Source organism: Doryrhamphus excisus, linkage group LG18 (genome assembly GCF_037039965.1).
Source record: "Doryrhamphus excisus strain RoL-2023G ecotype Guam linkage group LG18, RoL_Dexc_Guam_v1.1, whole genome shotgun sequence".
In the NCBI taxonomy this organism is placed as follows: domain Eukaryota; kingdom Metazoa; phylum Chordata; class Actinopteri; order Syngnathiformes; family Syngnathidae; genus Doryrhamphus; species Doryrhamphus excisus.
In genome coordinates this window covers 15,459,078-15,476,780 of record NC_136374.1, presented here as the reverse complement: position 1 = coordinate 15,476,780, position 17,703 = coordinate 15,459,078, and the positions used below count along the sequence as shown (strand labels likewise).

At 42.5% G+C, this 17,703-nt stretch overlaps 2 protein-coding genes across 5 annotated transcripts; both read right to left on the bottom strand.

The window, feature by feature from the left end:
* Positions 1 to 98: 98 nt before the first annotated feature.
* st3gal8 (ST3 beta-galactoside alpha-2,3-sialyltransferase 8) lies at positions 99 to 9,157 on the bottom strand. Of its 2 annotated transcripts, none has more exons than XM_058055199.2 (9): positions 9,046 to 9,157; positions 5,313 to 5,761; positions 5,077 to 5,164; positions 4,864 to 5,002; positions 3,351 to 3,544; positions 3,096 to 3,275; positions 2,152 to 2,197; positions 1,963 to 2,082; positions 99 to 1,786 (listed from the first exon to the last, which is right to left on the bottom strand). In XM_058055199.2, the coding sequence occupies exons 2-9, from the start codon at positions 5,473 to 5,475 to the stop codon at positions 1,619 to 1,621; spliced, it is 1,098 nt and encodes a 365-aa protein (XP_057911182.2). In that variant the 5' UTR covers positions 5,476 to 5,761; positions 9,046 to 9,157; the 3' UTR covers positions 99 to 1,618. The 2 variants fall into 2 exon arrangements, with proteins under 2 accessions (XP_057911182.2, XP_078654658.1); XM_078798532.1 differs by having other exon boundaries at positions 5,313 to 5,773; positions 9,046 to 9,076.
* A 585-nt stretch (positions 9,158 to 9,742) lies between these two features.
* LOC131106574 (protein SSUH2 homolog) lies at positions 9,743 to 17,532 on the bottom strand. Of its 3 annotated transcripts, none has more exons than XM_058055769.2 (13): positions 17,397 to 17,475; positions 16,666 to 16,759; positions 15,777 to 15,857; positions 15,621 to 15,696; positions 15,419 to 15,548; positions 13,575 to 13,635; positions 13,364 to 13,485; positions 12,900 to 12,962; positions 12,666 to 12,745; positions 12,489 to 12,581; positions 12,302 to 12,407; positions 10,850 to 10,957; positions 9,743 to 10,655 (listed from the first exon to the last, which is right to left on the bottom strand). In XM_058055769.2, the coding sequence occupies exons 1-13, from the start codon at positions 17,433 to 17,435 to the stop codon at positions 10,518 to 10,520; spliced, it is 1,191 nt and encodes a 396-aa protein (XP_057911752.2). In that variant the 5' UTR covers positions 17,436 to 17,475; the 3' UTR covers positions 9,743 to 10,517. The 3 variants fall into 3 exon arrangements, with proteins under 3 accessions (XP_057911752.2, XP_057911750.2, XP_057911753.2); XM_058055767.2 differs by lacking the exon at positions 17,397 to 17,475 and adding an exon at positions 17,362 to 17,379; XM_058055770.2 differs by lacking the exon at positions 16,666 to 16,759 and having other exon boundaries at positions 17,397 to 17,532.
* Positions 17,533 to 17,703: the final 171 nt, after the last annotated feature.

The window sequence follows — 17,703 nt, the reverse complement described above, 5'->3', positions numbered from 1 at the left end:
CATAACAACAATATAACCATCTGCAATTTAATCAAAATCGTTATTCAGGATACTCAGTTAATCGTTATTCAGGAGAAAAGGCGACCAGCAGCAAGTAAGAGGGGATGCTATAAAACGGCTCCCTTTTATAGGGGGCCCTCTAGAGGCGATAGGCTATCATAGCAGGCAACACATGCATGATCAAGTCCATCTTGCCACAAGAAAAAAAAAATTATAGCTCACTTTATTCTTTATATTCATGTTGTTTTTTTTATTCTCATAATTTGATGTATGGGAATCTGTTCTTGGGAAAAATCCATACATCTATAAGCCAAAGCCTATGCAAAATGTGATTAAAGAAATACTGACCGATGCATATTTTCCTTCATTGTCATTTGTACACAAATTTATACATGATTGATAATCAGCAATCGGGATTTCAGCATTCACAGTACAGAAAGTGCAGCAGTCAGCTGGGCCACTTCAGCGATACCTGTTGGCCGGTTCTCAAACCTCCAGTCACGCTAATTTACACTTACGGTAGCACAAAAGAATGTGTCATGAATGTAGGTGACATCTCGCATCGACTTTGTTCTTTGTTGTTGGACTTTTACAAATGACTGCGACATATAATGTAGTGATTAAGAAATAATAACATTCTTTAAAGCAAACATACATGAATGGAAATCATTTTTCGATGCCAATCACTCAGCAGTGCTGGTGTGATCGTGTTAAGGCATGTTATGCGAGTGCATCCAGATATTATCTGTCATCATTTCACTTGAGGAAAAAAAAAAAGGCTATTTCATTCATATGGAAACACAAGCAATTCAGATGAAATACTTTGCGGATGCAAAACACGGGAAATGTGTTTGGAATATCAGCAATAATCAAGACGAGCAGATTCAGGACGGTTACCATTCAATTCTCTCTCGGAAAGAATGGAATCCTTAAAGCCCCTTTCACACAAAACCCTGTTACAGATCCTATTACTGATACATAGCCGGGTCAATTGATGTCCCCCAATTCGGTGCTGGTTCCGACCACCAAGAAAACTAACATTTCAGGGTGCTTTTCACACTTGCAATATTTTGTCAATTTCCTGAAGCCTTTCTTCCTGTTTAAATTCCCACGCCGACCAATTTGAGAAGAGAGCAGTGTCAAGTGATTTGCCGTGATGCATTTAGGGTGTTTATAGCATGTATATTGTAAACGCACCCCCGGTGGGAAATGCACAATGTTCAACTCTTGTGAGCAAGTGTGAAAGGGGCCAATGAAGCAGTAACATGGCTGCCGTTTGTTTAAGGCAAAGTGCTCAGATTAAAAAAAAAAGAGGTTATCCCCTAAATAGTGTCAAGTTCAAATAGAGGATAAGTCTGTGGTTTTTCCCCACTCAGCGCAAAACTTTTTGTGGTTGCAGGACGGTCCGAGAAAAAAATTGTCCACAGTGGTGTCAAAAAGGCACATGGATGTTTTCCCAAGATGGGCGAGTCCCGATCCTAGCCGGGAGAACAGCCGGCAGTCAGCAGGACTTGAAGTCACTTGACATCAAGCTTTGTCATTAAGTGGTGAATGTCCACGTATGTTCATGGGCTGGTCAAGACCTGTGTGTGGGGGTCCGGGTAGGTAGGTGGTCTGTTCACATGTGCAGGCTGATTTTTCCCTCCTTGGCCAGCTGCTGGATCACTTGAGTCTCAAAGTCGGCGCTGTGGACACCGGTCTTCCGGAAGGCTCCGGCATAGCGATTCTCCTCCCAGTAGTGATGCCAGTTGCCCTGCTTGTCTGCGCCGTAACCAAACACTGACACCTGTGCACACACACATTAATGTAACCTTGTTGATTGACAACGCTCCACTTCCTAATGGATACACAAAATAAGCATTAATATTCTTGGTAGACAACATAGACAGATCAATATAATGCAACCATTATGTCAAGTATTTATAAGAACATTAGTATATATGTGAACTATGACTGACTGACCTGGTCGCACGTGTGCAGAGCGAAGATGATGGCCAGCATGCCAGTGGACGGGTAGCGTCCATGACGCTCGGTCCAGCGATCATGAACGTATTTAAAGAAAACTGGATTCACCACCAAAACCTTAAAAACACACAAATTGTTACCAAATTATCGCAACAAAATTTGTTTTTATATTTCTACCTTTCTTACCTTGTCTTTATCTGCCTCCACTCTGTCTTTCACCCTCATGTACGTCCTGAGCACATTAAATACGCACATTAAAACGTGTTTCAACAAGACATGAGCGCTCTTGAAATTGATAATCAAATAGACTGGCCAGAATATTTATCTATATCCACACTCTTTATTGCTCTCTGGTTCTACCATATCTTACTTATTGTGTGGAAATATGGGGTAATAACCATAAAAGCAATCTTCACTCGCTAAATGTACTGCAAAAAAGGTCAGTAAGGATAATTCATAATGCCGCCTCCAGACAACATACTAACTCCTTATTTGTAAAATCACAAATACTTCAACTTGCTGATATAGTTCATCTTCAAACAGCTAAAATAATGCATAAGGCTAAAAATAACCAATTACCTAAAAATGTCATTTAATACTTCTCTTCAAGAGAGGAGAAATATGATCTCAGGGAAGAACTACATTTGAAACACTTCTATGCTAGGACTATGTTAAAAAGCCATAGCATTTCAGTATGTGGAATCAAACTATGGAATGGATTGAGTAAGGAAATCAAACAATGCACAACGATGAGCCAATTCAAGAAACAATACAAGCAGTTGATGTTTGCTAAATACAAGGATGAAGAGTCTTGAACCAGTCATGATGTGCTATATATATCACTATATTGACACTTACTATGGTACCCATTATGGCATTGGATGCTCATATCACCTCGTACTTTGGTACGTGACAAAAAAAAAAAAACTTCAACTATATTAGGAAAGCAGGATGTGAACAAATGTAACAGTTACTGATTGTAAAAGTACCAGATGGAGGGGTAGGATTTAATAAGCTTTGCTTCTTCCTACTCCTAATCTGATGCATGTTCAAATGAAATGAAACCATTACCATTACCATTACCAAATATAGCCAGATGATTAGTGTTACAGGTTTTGGTGTCCCCGTACATTTTCACCTGTCCGGTGGACAGAGCACTGGTCAGCCACTCCAGGTCTCTGAGCTTGAAGGGCAGCAAAATGAGACTAACACCGTGAGCCACGTCCACAGCACTCTCCGGGTACAGGAAGTGATGCGTTGTGCGAGTCCCGACATCCTTTTCAAAACCCCGAGTCACGGCCTTGTTCATTCTGAGAGGGAGAACAAAGAGGTGAGTTGTGTGTTTTTGTGTGCGTGTGTGTGTGTGTTTGTGTGCACAAATGTACCGGATCACAGAAGCGTGGGAGTCGATCAGTTTTCCGTGTCCGGACTGCTGCAAGTTGCCGGAGTTTCCCACCACTGCACAAGAGCGGCAACGCGATGGTCGAGGTATGAAATCCACAGTGGGCGGGGAAATGACTTTGAACATTTCTGACATCACTTCCTGTAACGTTTGCTCGCTTCCGGAGCGCTGGAGACTCTGAGGAGTAAAGCGAGGCACATCACAGCCGAATGTGTCAGCTGTTTGAGTCACAAAGGCCAGCTGCGTGTTAGCATCAACTAGCTTGGGTTGCAGCGACAACACGGTGAATCAGCATGATGATGTCAGCGTCTGCCCCCCCCCCCCCCTCCATCCCCTCCCCCTCCTTTTAATCTGCTAATGGCATCTGCAGCAGGACGTAAAGTACAACAGGAAATATGCTCACATGTCCGTCTTCTCATCCAGACAACATCGACGGGAAAGAAGAAAATACAAATGAACATTTTTAGATGGTCTCCACATCACGACTAAAAGTCTTCATCTGTGGTTTGGACGAACGTCTTAATTGCTGTCACGTGCGCACATCAGATTTGATGACAGCTCCCATTAGACTCGCTTCTAATGGAATCTGCCCGTAACAAAATTCTCCGGGAGTCCTCTCCCATCTGCTTCGACTTGTCCGGGACTCCTCTTAAATTACTGCTGAGCAACACACCGAGCTTCCTGTGCTTGTGAGCCTTTAGCTCTAAGGTTGGGAACTGAATAAGGCTCAGGACTGTGTGGGTAATGGTTACAACCTTTAGAGGATGGACTCATGAAAAACTGCAGTCCTCTGGGTCAATCCATTCCATTATCGCTTTTTCATTTCAAAATGTAAACATCCTGGGATTTCACCGACTTAAACCCAAGTCAGTAATTAGCATTGTTGCCATTTTTTGATATGTTGCAGACCAATTGACTAATTATGATTGGTTCTTGTTGAGTCGGTCCAAAAAAGAAAACAATCCTTAGTTCTGAATATTCATTCATTTTCTACCGCTTTTTCCTCACAAGGGTCGCGGGTGTGCTGGAGCCTATCCCAGCTGTCCTCTACACCCCGGACTGGTGGCCAGCCAATCACAGGGCACATATAGACAAACAACCATTCACACTCACATTCATACCTATGGACAATTTGGAGTCGCCAATTAACCTAGCATGTTTTTGGAATGTGGGAGGAAACCGGAGTACCCGGAGAAAACCCACGCATGAACGGGGAGAACATGCAAACTCCACACAGAGATGGCCGAGGGTGGAATCGAACCCTGGTCTAGGTTAATTGGCGACTCCAAATTGTCCATAGGTATGAATGTGAGTGTGAATGGTTGTTTGTCTATATGTGCCCTGTGATTGGCTGGCGACCAGTCCGGGGTGTACCCCACCTCTCGCCCAAAGACAGCTGGGATAGGCTCCAGCACCCCCCGTGACCCTCGTGAGGAAAAGCGGTAGAAAATGAATGAATGAATGAATGAGTGAACATTTTAGTGACTACTACTCACCAGCCACCACGTGAGGGCATCGGGGTCAAAGCTGTTATCGCCATCGTGGAGAACTGGCCGCTGTTTGGGATCATAGCGATGGCTGAACCAGTCTGACACGTTCAGATCCGAAATGCAGGACTGGGAACAACCGCATGGCCTGAGAGGACGACATAAGCGCTCAGACCAACAACCGGGAACCCACCAGAACACTCGTTTGTTCCTCCGCATTACCTTGCGTCATCGTCGGAGTTCTCTATCCGAGTCTCCAGCCTGGTGGTGATGGGAGGAATGTGTGTGTCGGGAATGCCGGCAGGAGGCGCTACAAACACGGCAGCAGCGTCAGAGAAACATGGAAACCACAATGTATCCCACTGACATCCAACCCTCAAACAGCATAGTAATAGTAATTTCCAATCCATTCATACTACATAATAACATAATAATAATAACTAATTAATAATTCTTACCTGAGTCACTACTGAAGTTTTCCCCAGTGGGTGTGGTCTGGCTAAAGGGCGTGTCCAAGGACAGCGAGAGGAAATGCCTCTTCTGGATACTCTGACTGGCAAGCATGAGGAGGAGGACGGCGGCGATCACCACCACCACGTACAACTTCCTCTTCAGCAACATGGCTGGAAGTACGAGGGGGGGAGGGAGGGGTAGGGGGTATGGGGGGGTGGCAGCAGCAGCAGCAAACAAGCAGCCGTTAAGTCCGTTGTGCTAGCATAGCTGGAGCGCTCCTGCTGCCCTCATCTGGACCTCTGTATGGGTCCTGTTAACTTTGGCCTCACTTTTATCTCCATGGAGCAGATGAGTGTGTGAGTGTGTGTGTGTGTGTGTGTGTGTGTGTGTACGTGTGTGTGAGATAACTTCTTTCTTGGACAAAACGCCCCTTTTCTGTTGGTGCACACAGGAACTATGGCAACACCTGGGACAGACAAAGAAACACAAGAATTCAGTATCATAGTACCCAAACTAGACCAGGACAGATATGCGATTTCTGGGGCTGATGCCGATATTTAGGACAGAGAAAAAACAATATCCGATATACTATATCGGCTGATGGGCCGAGATATGAAATAAGACATTAATATACACAGGATATAATACATGCTAGGTTAATTGGCAACTATAAATTGTCCATAGGTATGAATGTGAGTGTGAATGGTTGTTTGTCTATATGTGCCCTGTGATTGGCTGGCCACCAGTCCAGTGTGTACCCCGCCTCTCATCGGCAGTCAGCTGGGATAGGCCCCAGCATACCCGTGACCCTAGTGAGGATAAGCGGCATAGAAAATAAATGGACGTGTGAATTAAGAGCTGCATCGATCTTTTTTTTAATATTGTTTTACAAAGTCAACTGCTGTGGAGAGAGTGGGGGGGGGCAAATACCCACCGGAGCTCTGAGAGAGAGAGAGAGAGAGAGAGGGAGAGAGAAATGAAGCAACAGACTCTCGACCCAGCAAAAAAAAGTTAATATATCACCTCCATTTTCACCGATATTGATTCATCTGTTATATGTGATTATCAGCCCGATTAATCGCCCCCCCCCCCCCCATATATCGGTCGGGCTCGAACCCAAACAAACTGAACTTCACACATACATAAACCATTCATTCATTCAGTTTCTACCGCTTATCCTCACGAGGGTCGCGGCCGTGCTGGAGCCTATCCCAGCTGTCTTTATGCAAAATGCGGGGTACACCCTGTACCGGTGGCCAGCCAATCACAGGGCACATATAGACAAACAACCATTCACACTCACATTCATACCTATGGACAATTTGGAGTCCCTAATTAACCTAGCATGTTTTTGGAATGTGGGAGGAAACCGGAGTACCCGGAGAAAACATGGGAAGAACATGCAAACTCCACACAGAGATGGCTGAGTGTGGAATTGAACTCACTGCGAGGCCTGTGCGCTAACCACTCTAACACCGTGCAGCACATACATAAACCAAAATTTGTCATTTTCCTGTTGATACAGTAGATTAAGGACATGTCTTCAAATGAGAGTAGAGTCCGTACTAGTGCCAGACTATGAGCCCAGTTACATTTGTATCCATGTTATTTTTGGGTCTGCGGGACTGGGGGTTGGGGGTGACAGGGTCAAAGATTAAAGCGTTCCCAGAAAACCATGTGACAGCACTTCTTTGCGTCCCATCGTGGAGTCTAGACACCAGAATTGAAAACTGTCAGCACACTTCTCTTTTGGACCTTAACCGGAGCCAAGTCAACACTCACATGGACTACAGCATCGTCACCTCATGTTAGCTTTATCTGCTTTCCATTGGTCGTTATTTATGATTGACCGTGATGCTATTACATCAGACGTCTGTTTCTGGAGTGATTCTACAACTTTGAATAAGAAGCGGGATTTGACGTGAGATAAGATTTATTTCAGAGCTACCTTTTAAAGCTCCGTCGCTCAATACTCCTCCGATTTCAATCATTTGAGGAGCTATGAGTCACTGCAGATGAATAAAATGGAAACCCTGGGCCAAGGTTTTAACACGGCCTAAGTGCTTGCTATAAATTGCGGGAATGTTTTAAATTTCATAAGCCAATGCCGCAATCTGAGGACTCATCATAATTTATGAACTGTTTAGAATGATGTTGTTTTTGTCCATTTCAGTGATTTGTGCAGAAAACACGCATGTTGACAAATACAATAACGTTGCAGTTGTAGTGTAGTATGTTTATAATACATCTCCATGAAACTGTACATTTATAGCAGTGCTTCTCGATTATTTCCTGTCACCCCCCCCCACCCCCAACGCCCCCAAGGGACATAAATGTTTGAAATACTACAGAAACTAATAATATTTATTTATTCATCTGTACTGTACAGAGCGAACTTCAATATTAATTAATTCATTTTCTGCCGCTTATCCTTACAAGGGTCGCAGGGGTGTGCTGGAGCCTATCCCAGTTGTCTTCAAGCGAGAGGCGGGGTTACACCCTGGACTGGTCGTCAGCTAATCACAGCACACATATAGACAAATTGAACTTCAAAAGGAAACCAGGAAAATGCAACAAAATGGAGAGCATACAAGCAGATCCAAGAGTCAAACTGCATGTCATTCATTCATTCATTTTCTACCGCTTTTCCTCACGAGGGTCGCGGGGGGTGCTGGAGCCTATCCCAGTTGTCTTCAAGCGAGAGGCGGGGTTACACCCTTGACTGGTTGCCAGCCAATCACAGGGCACATATAGACAAACAACCATTCACACTCACATTCATACCTATGGACTATTTGGAGTCGCCAATTAACCTAGCATGTTTTTTTGGAATGTGGGAGGAAACCGGACTACCCGGAGAAAGCCAACGCATGCAAACATGCAAACTCCACACAGAGATAGCCGAGGGTGGAATTGAACCCTGGTCTCCTAGCTGTGAGGTCTGCGCGCTAACCACTCGAAACTGCATGTCGAGTACTATAAATTTGTACATGTTGGTAGGTCTGCGTTGAAATGAAACTCCACCCCATTATTTGAGAAACACTGATTTATATGACTCCACCCAGTTTTACCAACGAGTCGTCTCCATATTATAAAATATTTTCAGGCCTTACAGAAGCCAACAGGAAAGTACACATACAACTTCCTGTTTCGGTGCAGTACCAAAGGAAAGGAAAATGTGGTGTAAGTAGGTGTTTCCTCTAACAATTTCCACATATACACAACATCCATTTCCTGTCTACATGCCAGTAAAAGCCTTTTTTATGTGTGGAGATTTCCTTGGGCTAAAAAGCTGCCACATCAAGCTATAAAGTCTTGAAGAAAAACGGACCCGAGACAAGAGGCTGTCTTTCCCTATGGGCTTGTGTTGAGGTGAGGTCACCGAGGGGTCAAAGACGAGCCAGACAAGCCGAGAGGTGCCATTACAGTTTGGGGGAAATAAACACTTAGCCACCCCCAGCACCGCCGTCCCTCTATCCCCCTTTTGTACCGGGCCCATTTGGTTCCGAACAGAACCCCTCCATGGCGCCGACTCGACAGCTTCGAACGTGCGACACCATGACAACAAGCCGATACGTTAGCATAAAAAGTTGCCCCAAGTTTGAGGCGACCCCAGCCAAGTTTGTTCGACGCACAAAACACACCCAGACTGGCGGTACATTGGGCGTAACACACACCGAACCACAAAGTAACACATCTTTAGATAATTTACAAGGAAATAAAATAAAGCTAACTCACATGAAGTTTCGCTGCCGGAGGTCTTTCTTCTTCACTGGACTGAGGATGAGGAGGAGGAGGGGGTCACGATGCGATAAAGTCCCGCCCACCACGGTCAAGGGGCGGGGCGCCGTGCAACGGGAAAGACGTCATATGGTTGCTTTATTTCTGGTGAATCACTTTTTACCCAAAAAATTATAATGACAAAATTAATAATGAATTATATAATAAATAAAAAATAAATAAATGTAAATAAATATAATTAAATTAAAAAAGTGTGAATGTTTTGTAATTTTTATTTGACAGGGAAAATAGATGACAACAGGAACAAGTAGATACATTTGCCATGTCACTGCTAACCATGGCTAATTTGCAATGGTCGCTTCTAAAAGGTCATTTACAAAAACAATTTTATAGTCAGTTATGATCATGGGACTGACTTTTAAATCCAGTTTGAGTTCAAAACTCAGTGTTTTTATTTCAACATTTCCACTTGAGATTCCTTGTCTGACGTAAGCGGAACTAGGAGGAGAGGTTCTCTTGTACAAAGTTTTAAATCACACAACTTTATTTGTCTCGACATTAAGTTTTCATCACATACCCTGTAGGCTGTTACATAGGCTAGTAACAATGATGTTTTCATTAGGGAAACGAAACAGGATCACTTTCATGAAACGTGAACACAGACACACCCAGATATGCAGTTAAATGCAGAACATGAGCTGAAAAGTGGTTTATTTAGAGAAATATCATTCATATCGGAACTACACATGTTTAAAGACAGACAATACAACTGGTAGTTCCTGAAGGCTAGCTTGTAAGTAGATCCTGTTGTGAAAATGTCATGTTACCTGCGGCTAGGTCACATTTAAAGAACCCTAGAAACAAGATACCTATTTACTAACTACAGGGATGAGGACAATGCCATTATGATGCACACATTTGCTTCACCGCCTTCAAACAAAGGCAAACGTGACACTCCATTGTGGTTATTCACAATACCGCAAACGTACAAGAAAATGTTGGCCCCCGAAAATGAAGTAAACTGTCAAAGATTAGCGTTTCTGACGCTAGCTGCTGTTGCTTTACAAAAGTAAAAAGATCTGCTGAGTGGTTTTGAGGTATTCTGTGCTGCCTGGTGTCGACACAAGGACACCGCTTGCATTTCAGGCAAAAACAAATACGATTCTCAGATCATGCCAAACAGTTAAAAGCTGGACCGAGCAGACCATTGTGGACAAAAATAACGTTTCATTTTCAGACACAAACAAACACATTAATACGTGTAGTGATTTGGATTACAGTGGAACTAAAGAGACGCATTCGGACCATCCAGCGACACCCTACGCATCCTCACAAAGTCAACATACATTCAACACCGCTTCGACGTCTTAAAGTATTTCCTGTATATTGAATAAATCTTTTATTATGGCCACCGTTGGTAATGTTTGGTGATTTCCTGTGAGAGATGAAGAAGGCGGCACTTCCTGCGTCTACAGGATGACGCAGCAGCAGGTGGCAGGGTAGTTGGTACTGACTTCCTGCTCGTTGCCGTACACGTAGTAGACGTGCGAGTCGCCTTTCCACTTGTAGCCGACTCTGGTGATGGGGATCAACTCTACGGTCTGCCTCTGAGCCGGACACATAATCGGCATTTATGAACAGCTCCTGTGATTAGCTTAGCATCAAGACAGCGGAAGGTATTTCCTGTTTTTTGAAGGCACAGCAGCACTTCCTGTTTTTGTCCTACTGTGGCCCCATAACTTCCTAAACTCATGTGAAAGCTGGAGTCACATGATAAGAGCGTGTTGATCTGCTGGCCTACCTGCTGCAGGATCCTGGAGGTCTGGGCGTACTTGCTCTGGTGCTCCCGGACCAGACGCTCAGAGGCCTCTGAGATGGCCGGGTTTGGGAAGCCGAGTAGTGGGTACACCTGAGAAGTGTAAATATGGTACATGAGAACTACCTTAAATATGATATTAAATATGATGTTATTATGGTACATTAGAGATACATTAAATATCATGTTAATAAAACATGCTGCGTTTCAATTGGATGCTTTGAATTACTTTGTGTACGAATTGTGATCTATAAATAAACTTGCCTACATTACATAGTAATGTAAAGTAATGTAAAGTACCACATAGTGGCACTTTAAATATTATGTAAATACATATAGTATATTAAATATTATACATTAGAGGTACATTCAATATAATACAAATGTGGTACATTGGGGTACTTTAAATATCATGTACATGTTACATTACATATGGTACATTAGAGGTACTTATATCATTTACATGTGGTACATTAGTGGTGCTTTAAATATGATATACATGTGGTACTTTAGTGGTGCCTTAAATATGGTGTACATATGTTATGATGTACAATATGATGTACATACACATTACATGTACATTAAATATAATACCAATATGGTACAATAGTGGTACTTTCAATATGATGTACATATGTTACATTACATCTATATTAAATATAATACCAATATGGTACATTAGTGGTACTTTAAATATGATGTACATACATGTTACATTAAACATGATAGATTAGATGTACATGTGGTACATTAGTGGTGCTTTAAATATGATGTAAATATGTTACATTAAGTGTATATTAAATATAATACCAATATGGTACATTAGTGGTGCTTTAAATATGATATACATGTGGTACATTAGTGGTGCTTTAAATATGATGTACATATGTTATATTGCACGTATATTAAATACCAATATGGTACATTAGTGGTACTTTATATATGATGTACATATGTTACATTAAATGTATAATATAAAAATGGTACATTAAATATGACACATTAGAGGTACTTTAAATATGATGTACATGCAGTACATTAGTGGTACTTTAAATATGATGTACATATGTTACATTACATGTATATTAAATATAATACAAATGTGGTACATTAGTGGTACTTTAAATATGATACATTATATGTACATTAAACATAATCCAAATATGGTACATTACTGGTACTTTAAATATGATACATTAGTGGTACTTTAAATATGATACACTAGTAGATGTACATTAAACATAATCCAAATATGGTACATTAGTGGTACTTTAAATACGATGTACATATGGTACATAAAATATAACCCAAATATGGTACATTAAATACGATGTAGATATGATAGATTTGAGGTACTTGGAGGTCAGGTTGCCATATGTGATGGATGTACTTGGTGTGTACGTGTGTGTGTGTGTGTGTGTGTGTGTGTGCAGGTACCAGGTAGTCGTTGTTCTTGAACAGCTGCTTCCCACTAACTGAACGCAGGTCATCGATTTTCAAACCACAATTCTGCTCCACGACGTGATCCTCCACGTGGTTCGTCCTGCATATGTCACACGTATCGATCGTTACGTTGAACGGTGACATCGTTTGATCCGGTCATCATGTGACAAAAAACACCCACCACTCCACTTTCAGTTGGATGTAGGTGAGCAGTTGGCGCTTTCCCTTACACGTGTCGCACTCCTTGGTGCCGTGAGCATTACACGCTGTGCACCTACACACACACACACACACACACACGTTGAGTAGAATCTTTATGGGGGCGGGGGGGGGGGGTAAAGCCAATGAAGTAAAGTACCTGTCCCGGCCTGTAGCATCACAATGATTGCAACTCATATCATTATTGCTGCCAGATCCATTACACATCCTGCACGCTTTCTGGAAAAAAACACATTCATGTCAAATCAATATTAAAAAACAATAAATCCTCACTTTATTTGAATTGCAATCATTTTTTTCTCCACTCATCAATAAAAGGAAATGTGACGGTTGGGTCCGTATTTAAATGAGAACTTATTGATCCATGACTTACATATCCACTCCCACGGCAGTCCTCACAAGCCTTCTTCCCTGTGCCATTGCAGTCATGGCAGTCCTACACACACACATACACATTTTACATGGTTATGTAGCAATGGGAGCTACAAAGGTTTGTCATTGGGAGTGACCGGGATGGATAGGATCAGGAAGGAGTACATCAGAAAGACATTACACGTTAGAGTCAAAGTCAGAGAGGCCAGACTGAGATGGTTCGGACATGTCCAGAGGAGAGATAGTGAATATATTGGTAGCACGATGCTGCGTTTAGAGTTGCCAGGTAGGAGACGTAAATGAAGAACAAACAGGAAGTTTATGGATGTAGTGAAGGAGGACATGATGCAGAATACAAGGTTCAACGGAGGAGATTGATTTGCTGTGGCGACCCCTGAACGGAAAAAAGCCCAAAGAAAAAGAAGAAGAAGGTGTAGCAAGAGGAGCGCATGGAAAACAACGTACCTTAACGGAGGAAGTGTAGGGCACACGGATCTCCTCGCTGTGATTGTTGAAGAGGCTGGGGGGCGTGGCTTGGATTTCCCAGGGTCGGGGGGCCGTCTGCGTGTAAAAGTCTGCCGCCTCACCTGTCAAACACACACACACACACGTCTGTCAAACACCTGAAAACAATAACATTGGAAGTAGTTATGCAAATGAGGGTAAGTGTGGGTACCTTCATGAGGTTTGTGGGCCCACTCAGTCGACCTTGATTCAGTGTAAGTCTCCAGACGGTACTAATAAACACACACACACACAATAAAGTCCCAATAATTGAAACCTTATTATTATTATTTCAGCTCTTTGTACTCTGGTGTGTGATTAATGGGAAATAGCTTGAGGCATACCAGCAAAGTGTTGCTGGTCACATGATGATGTCAGCTGATTAGCGAGGCCAAAATACTCTCATGCTATGGGCCCTTCTTAAAAAAAAAAACAAACTTCAAACTTGTAAAAAAAAAAAAAGGGATATATTTAGCCGTCCATGACCACCATGTTTGTTTGTTACTATCCTGATAATAAAAATGGAGGCATGTCCACGTCAGTAACCCTGACATGCTGCTGCAGATCCAGGAATGTTGGACGCAACGTTGGGTAACATTTTAATGCACACGGTTGCCAGCTGCCTCACAAAAAAATGATACTAACGCTTTTGATACCTCCAGTCGGAATGGAAATAAATACATAATAAACAAGATGCTACAATGATTTGTGATGTGATGATCGACTGTCATTTTATTTACTTCGCTTATTGTCGGGCAAGATGGCCTCTTCTGGTTCGGGCTAGAAGGTTTAAAAGCTTCAGCTGTGTTTTCGCTCTCACCGAGTCTCCGCCAGCATCTGGAAGGCATTATCTTAGAAGGTCCGCTGCTTGAAAAGTGACTGTTTAACAATACGAGTCGTACCTCAAAAGCCCTCAAATGTCTCACATACTTAAACGGCTTATTAAGGTTGTCAGCCATGTTTTTGTTTACAACAAACGGACCGGATGGACTTGAAGGTGGGATCTCGCAACCTCAAAACTAAATACAAAAGTCAGATGTTATGATTTCTAAGAAGATGATAATGTAAACCAGGGGTCTCAAAGTCGCGGCTCATGGGCCAAACTCGCGCCCCCCACCTCAATACGAACGTTTAATGTTAGTGCGGCACCGGAAATGACAGCTTAAAGCTGTGTGCACACCGGACACAATTGACGCGATTTTGCCCCGCCTATACTGTTACCCTTCGGATTAGCAATGAAGCTAAAGGCTAATGACGCTGAGTATAAAATAAATGCAGGAAATAATTTTGGAAAAAAACGGAACATACACGTCACAAGATAAAGCATCTCATCAAACATGTTGTTAAAGTTACGACGCTGCTCCCAGATGGAACTGAGTATGATGCTAACTTGCTAATTGGGTCAAATTATTAAGTTTCATTAATGTTCATGTTAAAGGTTACATAACTGTTAATACTGTACATTTGAATCTGGAAAAAATAATTTCTCTACCAACTGTATGTGGTTTCTTACGTTTTTCTTATTTGCTGTTTTATTATTATTTTGCTTATTTGTTACTGATTTATTTATTGATTTTCTTTATCCTTAATTTGTTTTTTTGTATATTATTTTGTATATATATTTTAGAACATGTTTTATCAGAGATTTTCTTGTGGAAAACCGGTACCAAAGAACTGAAAAAGTGTAGGGTATAGCAGAAGCAAAAGCATTGAAGATAGTTTTTTTATTGATTTTTTTTTCTGTTTTTAATAAATGTGTTTTTTTTTTGAAAACCTGATGCGGCCCGGCTTCACCCAGAACCTAGCTCCGGTGGCCCCCCCAGGTAAATTGAGTTTGAGACCCCTGATGTAAACTGTTAACTTCGCAAATTTTTGATTTGCAAGTTGAGAAAAGGTTCGTAGTCCCTCCCCTTTTTCTGCTACGTTCCTGCTACGCTAAGCTACGCTACATCCTGCTACTGACGGGACACTGCATTTTGCGGCACATCGACACAGCATATAAATATGTTAGCTAACCCTGTACGTGTTAAAGGGCTCCATTTGCGTGATCACGCCATCGTTGGCGGGCGCTTTACTGTAGCAGCAGTTGGACGCCACGTAGCTCTTAAACGCCTCACGCGCCATATCCTCCGACAAGGACGGGATGCTACAAGACACAGACATACACCAACATCACCTTTGATCAGTTGGTCAGGAGAGGTACTGCAAGAGCTCTTACCTCCAGTCTTCCGGTTCAGGGGCGGGTTGCGGCGGAGCGATGGGCTGAGCGGGAATGGGAGGGGGCAGGAAACCTCCTGCAGCGAAACAAAACAATGTTTATTAATAGTTAATAGTTCAAAGATTGGAATGAATGATGGGTTTGGAGTTTTCTCACCTGCGCCTTGACCCATGCCCTCGTAGCCTGGCATGTTGTTGAACATGTTGTCGGGGGGGGCGGCGACAGGTGGGTACACGGCTGTAACAATATTAGTACATTTTATTTACTTCATGTATCATGTATTTATATTATATACTGAGTCCAGACTTTAAGAACGGCTTTTCATATCTGTCTGCACCGTCGGCCCCCCGTATATCCTCACATGGGAAAATGTGTCCAATAAAAAGGAGAAGAAACAAAACCTCAAGTTTGTCCAATTGTCCTTAAACGCATCTATTCAATACCAACCAAATCCCAGTGGAAATTCCCACCAATAACACGTCTCCTCCCACAGTTAGTGCAGCTGTTCCAGCTAGTCAACTTGACACCACAATGTGGGTTGGACCTGGAGGCAGGGGGGGGGTATTGGGGGGGGGGGCATTCACGTAATTTTCATGACCCAAGAACAGTCTGTTGCAATAAGAAAGTACATAATAATGGACTTTTTTCTGCTTTGTTATTGTTCAAGGTACTTTGAGAAAGTTGTTATTCCAAGTAACTGATTTGTGATGATCTGACAGAAGAATGTGAACCATATGTTTGTGACCTTCCGGAAATGTCCCACAAAAATACCTCATTTACTAAAAACATGCTGTCACGTGTTTTGTCTTGTTGCATTTAAAGACGTGTTTCTCTTCAAAAGTAAACTATGAGTCCATTCATGTAAAATTAAATCCTATTCGAAGTTGTGGTTAAAGTAGATTATTGTTAAAGGCTTTTGTGAGTTAAATCCCTGCAGGCTGCAAGGGTGGACGCCCCCCACTCCCCCGACCTGCCCCCCTCCCCACCAACCTGCAAAGCGGCTGAAACATGTTGCATTTGTGTGAGGTCTCGGTTCGAGTCCTACCTGCACTGTTCATCTTAGCCAGGTGTGATCGCGAACAAATTTGCAGCGATTTCGTGCAAGTCAAACCGTTAGTTTCCACCGCAAAACGGTGTGGCTGGGGGAAAAGTAAAGCGCTGTTCACACACACACCCACTTCCGTTACACGAGTTTCAAAATAAATCAAGCACGTGACCAGCTGTAGCTTCTGGTGTTCTTACTCACGCGAGCAACACGTGAACCACCAGTTCACATCGCTCTGAATTCAATTTCAGTCCTAATTTGTATTCACATTTCTATATTAAGTGAAATAAACTTAACGTTTTGACGCTCTAGAAGTGCATCAATGCTTATCCGGTGTTTGTACATAGCTTCAACTTGACACAAACGTCTCCAGGAATGCTGCCAACGCCCAGCTGAAATTGATTAGCCCCTCCAAGGGCGGCAATGAAAAATGGCGGAAAAACAATCCTCGTCGTTCATATTTAAATGTTTAACCATCAAACTTCTCCGTGTGGTGTCGTGTTAGCTTGTCAGTGGGGTTTTTTAAACAGCAGTTGGCAATTTTCATACATTTTTAAGGTGGAAAACAATAAATTAATGCTATTTGGGTCCGTGTAACTTGTTGGTCCAAAACAATACTTATCAAATTGGACAATAAAAATGAAAACAGACGTTTTCATTTTCATTTTCGCAACCAGTCCAGAGTTAGCCTCTCACCCGAAGACAGCTGGGATAGGCTCCAGCATACCCACCAAGCTAGTGAAGACGGTGACTGGAACGGTACTTTTCATCCCGAGGGGCGGACCAAACAAACTAGACCTCCATCACCGGAAACCGGAAGTGGCATAAAAAGTCTACGTTAGGAGACAAACCGTTCAGCCCAGGACGTCAATTCCATAAATCCAGGACCACAATTCCTAAAATATTCAAAAATCTCCTGTTATGTCTGCTTTTTACGACGCAAGATATAATACCACCTAAATTGCCACTGAAATAGCCACTTCCGGTGTCCGCATATTAAAATATTTGTTTTTCGTCTTATTTTGTTGTTTGAAATAC

What these genes read in the sequence shown, in the direction of transcription:
- st3gal8 (XM_058055199.2), bottom strand. Translation starts at nt 5,475, where the DNA reads ATGTTGCTGAAGAGGAAGTTGTACGTGGTGGTGGTGATCGCCGCCGTC. An exon ending in AAACTTCAGTAGTGACTCAG is followed by an intron (nt 5,165 to 5,312) that starts GTAAGAATTATT and finishes CCGTGTTTGTAG; the next exon opens with CGCCTCCTGCCGGCATTCCC. An exon ending in TGGAGGCAGATAAAGACAAG is followed by an intron (nt 2,083 to 2,151) that starts GTAAGAAAGGTA and finishes TGTGTTTTTAAG; the next exon opens with GTTTTGGTGGTGAATCCAGT.
- LOC131106574 (XM_058055769.2), bottom strand. Translation starts at nt 17,435, where the DNA reads ATGAAAAGTACCGTTCCAGTCACCGTCTTCACTAGCTTG. An exon ending in GGGCATGGGTCAAGGCGCAG is followed by an intron (nt 15,697 to 15,776) that starts GTGAGAAAACTC and finishes GTTTCGCTGCAG; the next exon opens with GAGGTTTCCTGCCCCCTCCC. An exon ending in ACTGCCGTGGGAGTGGATAT is followed by an intron (nt 12,746 to 12,899) that starts GTAAGTCATGGA and finishes GTTTTTTTCCAG; the next exon opens with AAAGCGTGCAGGATGTGTAA.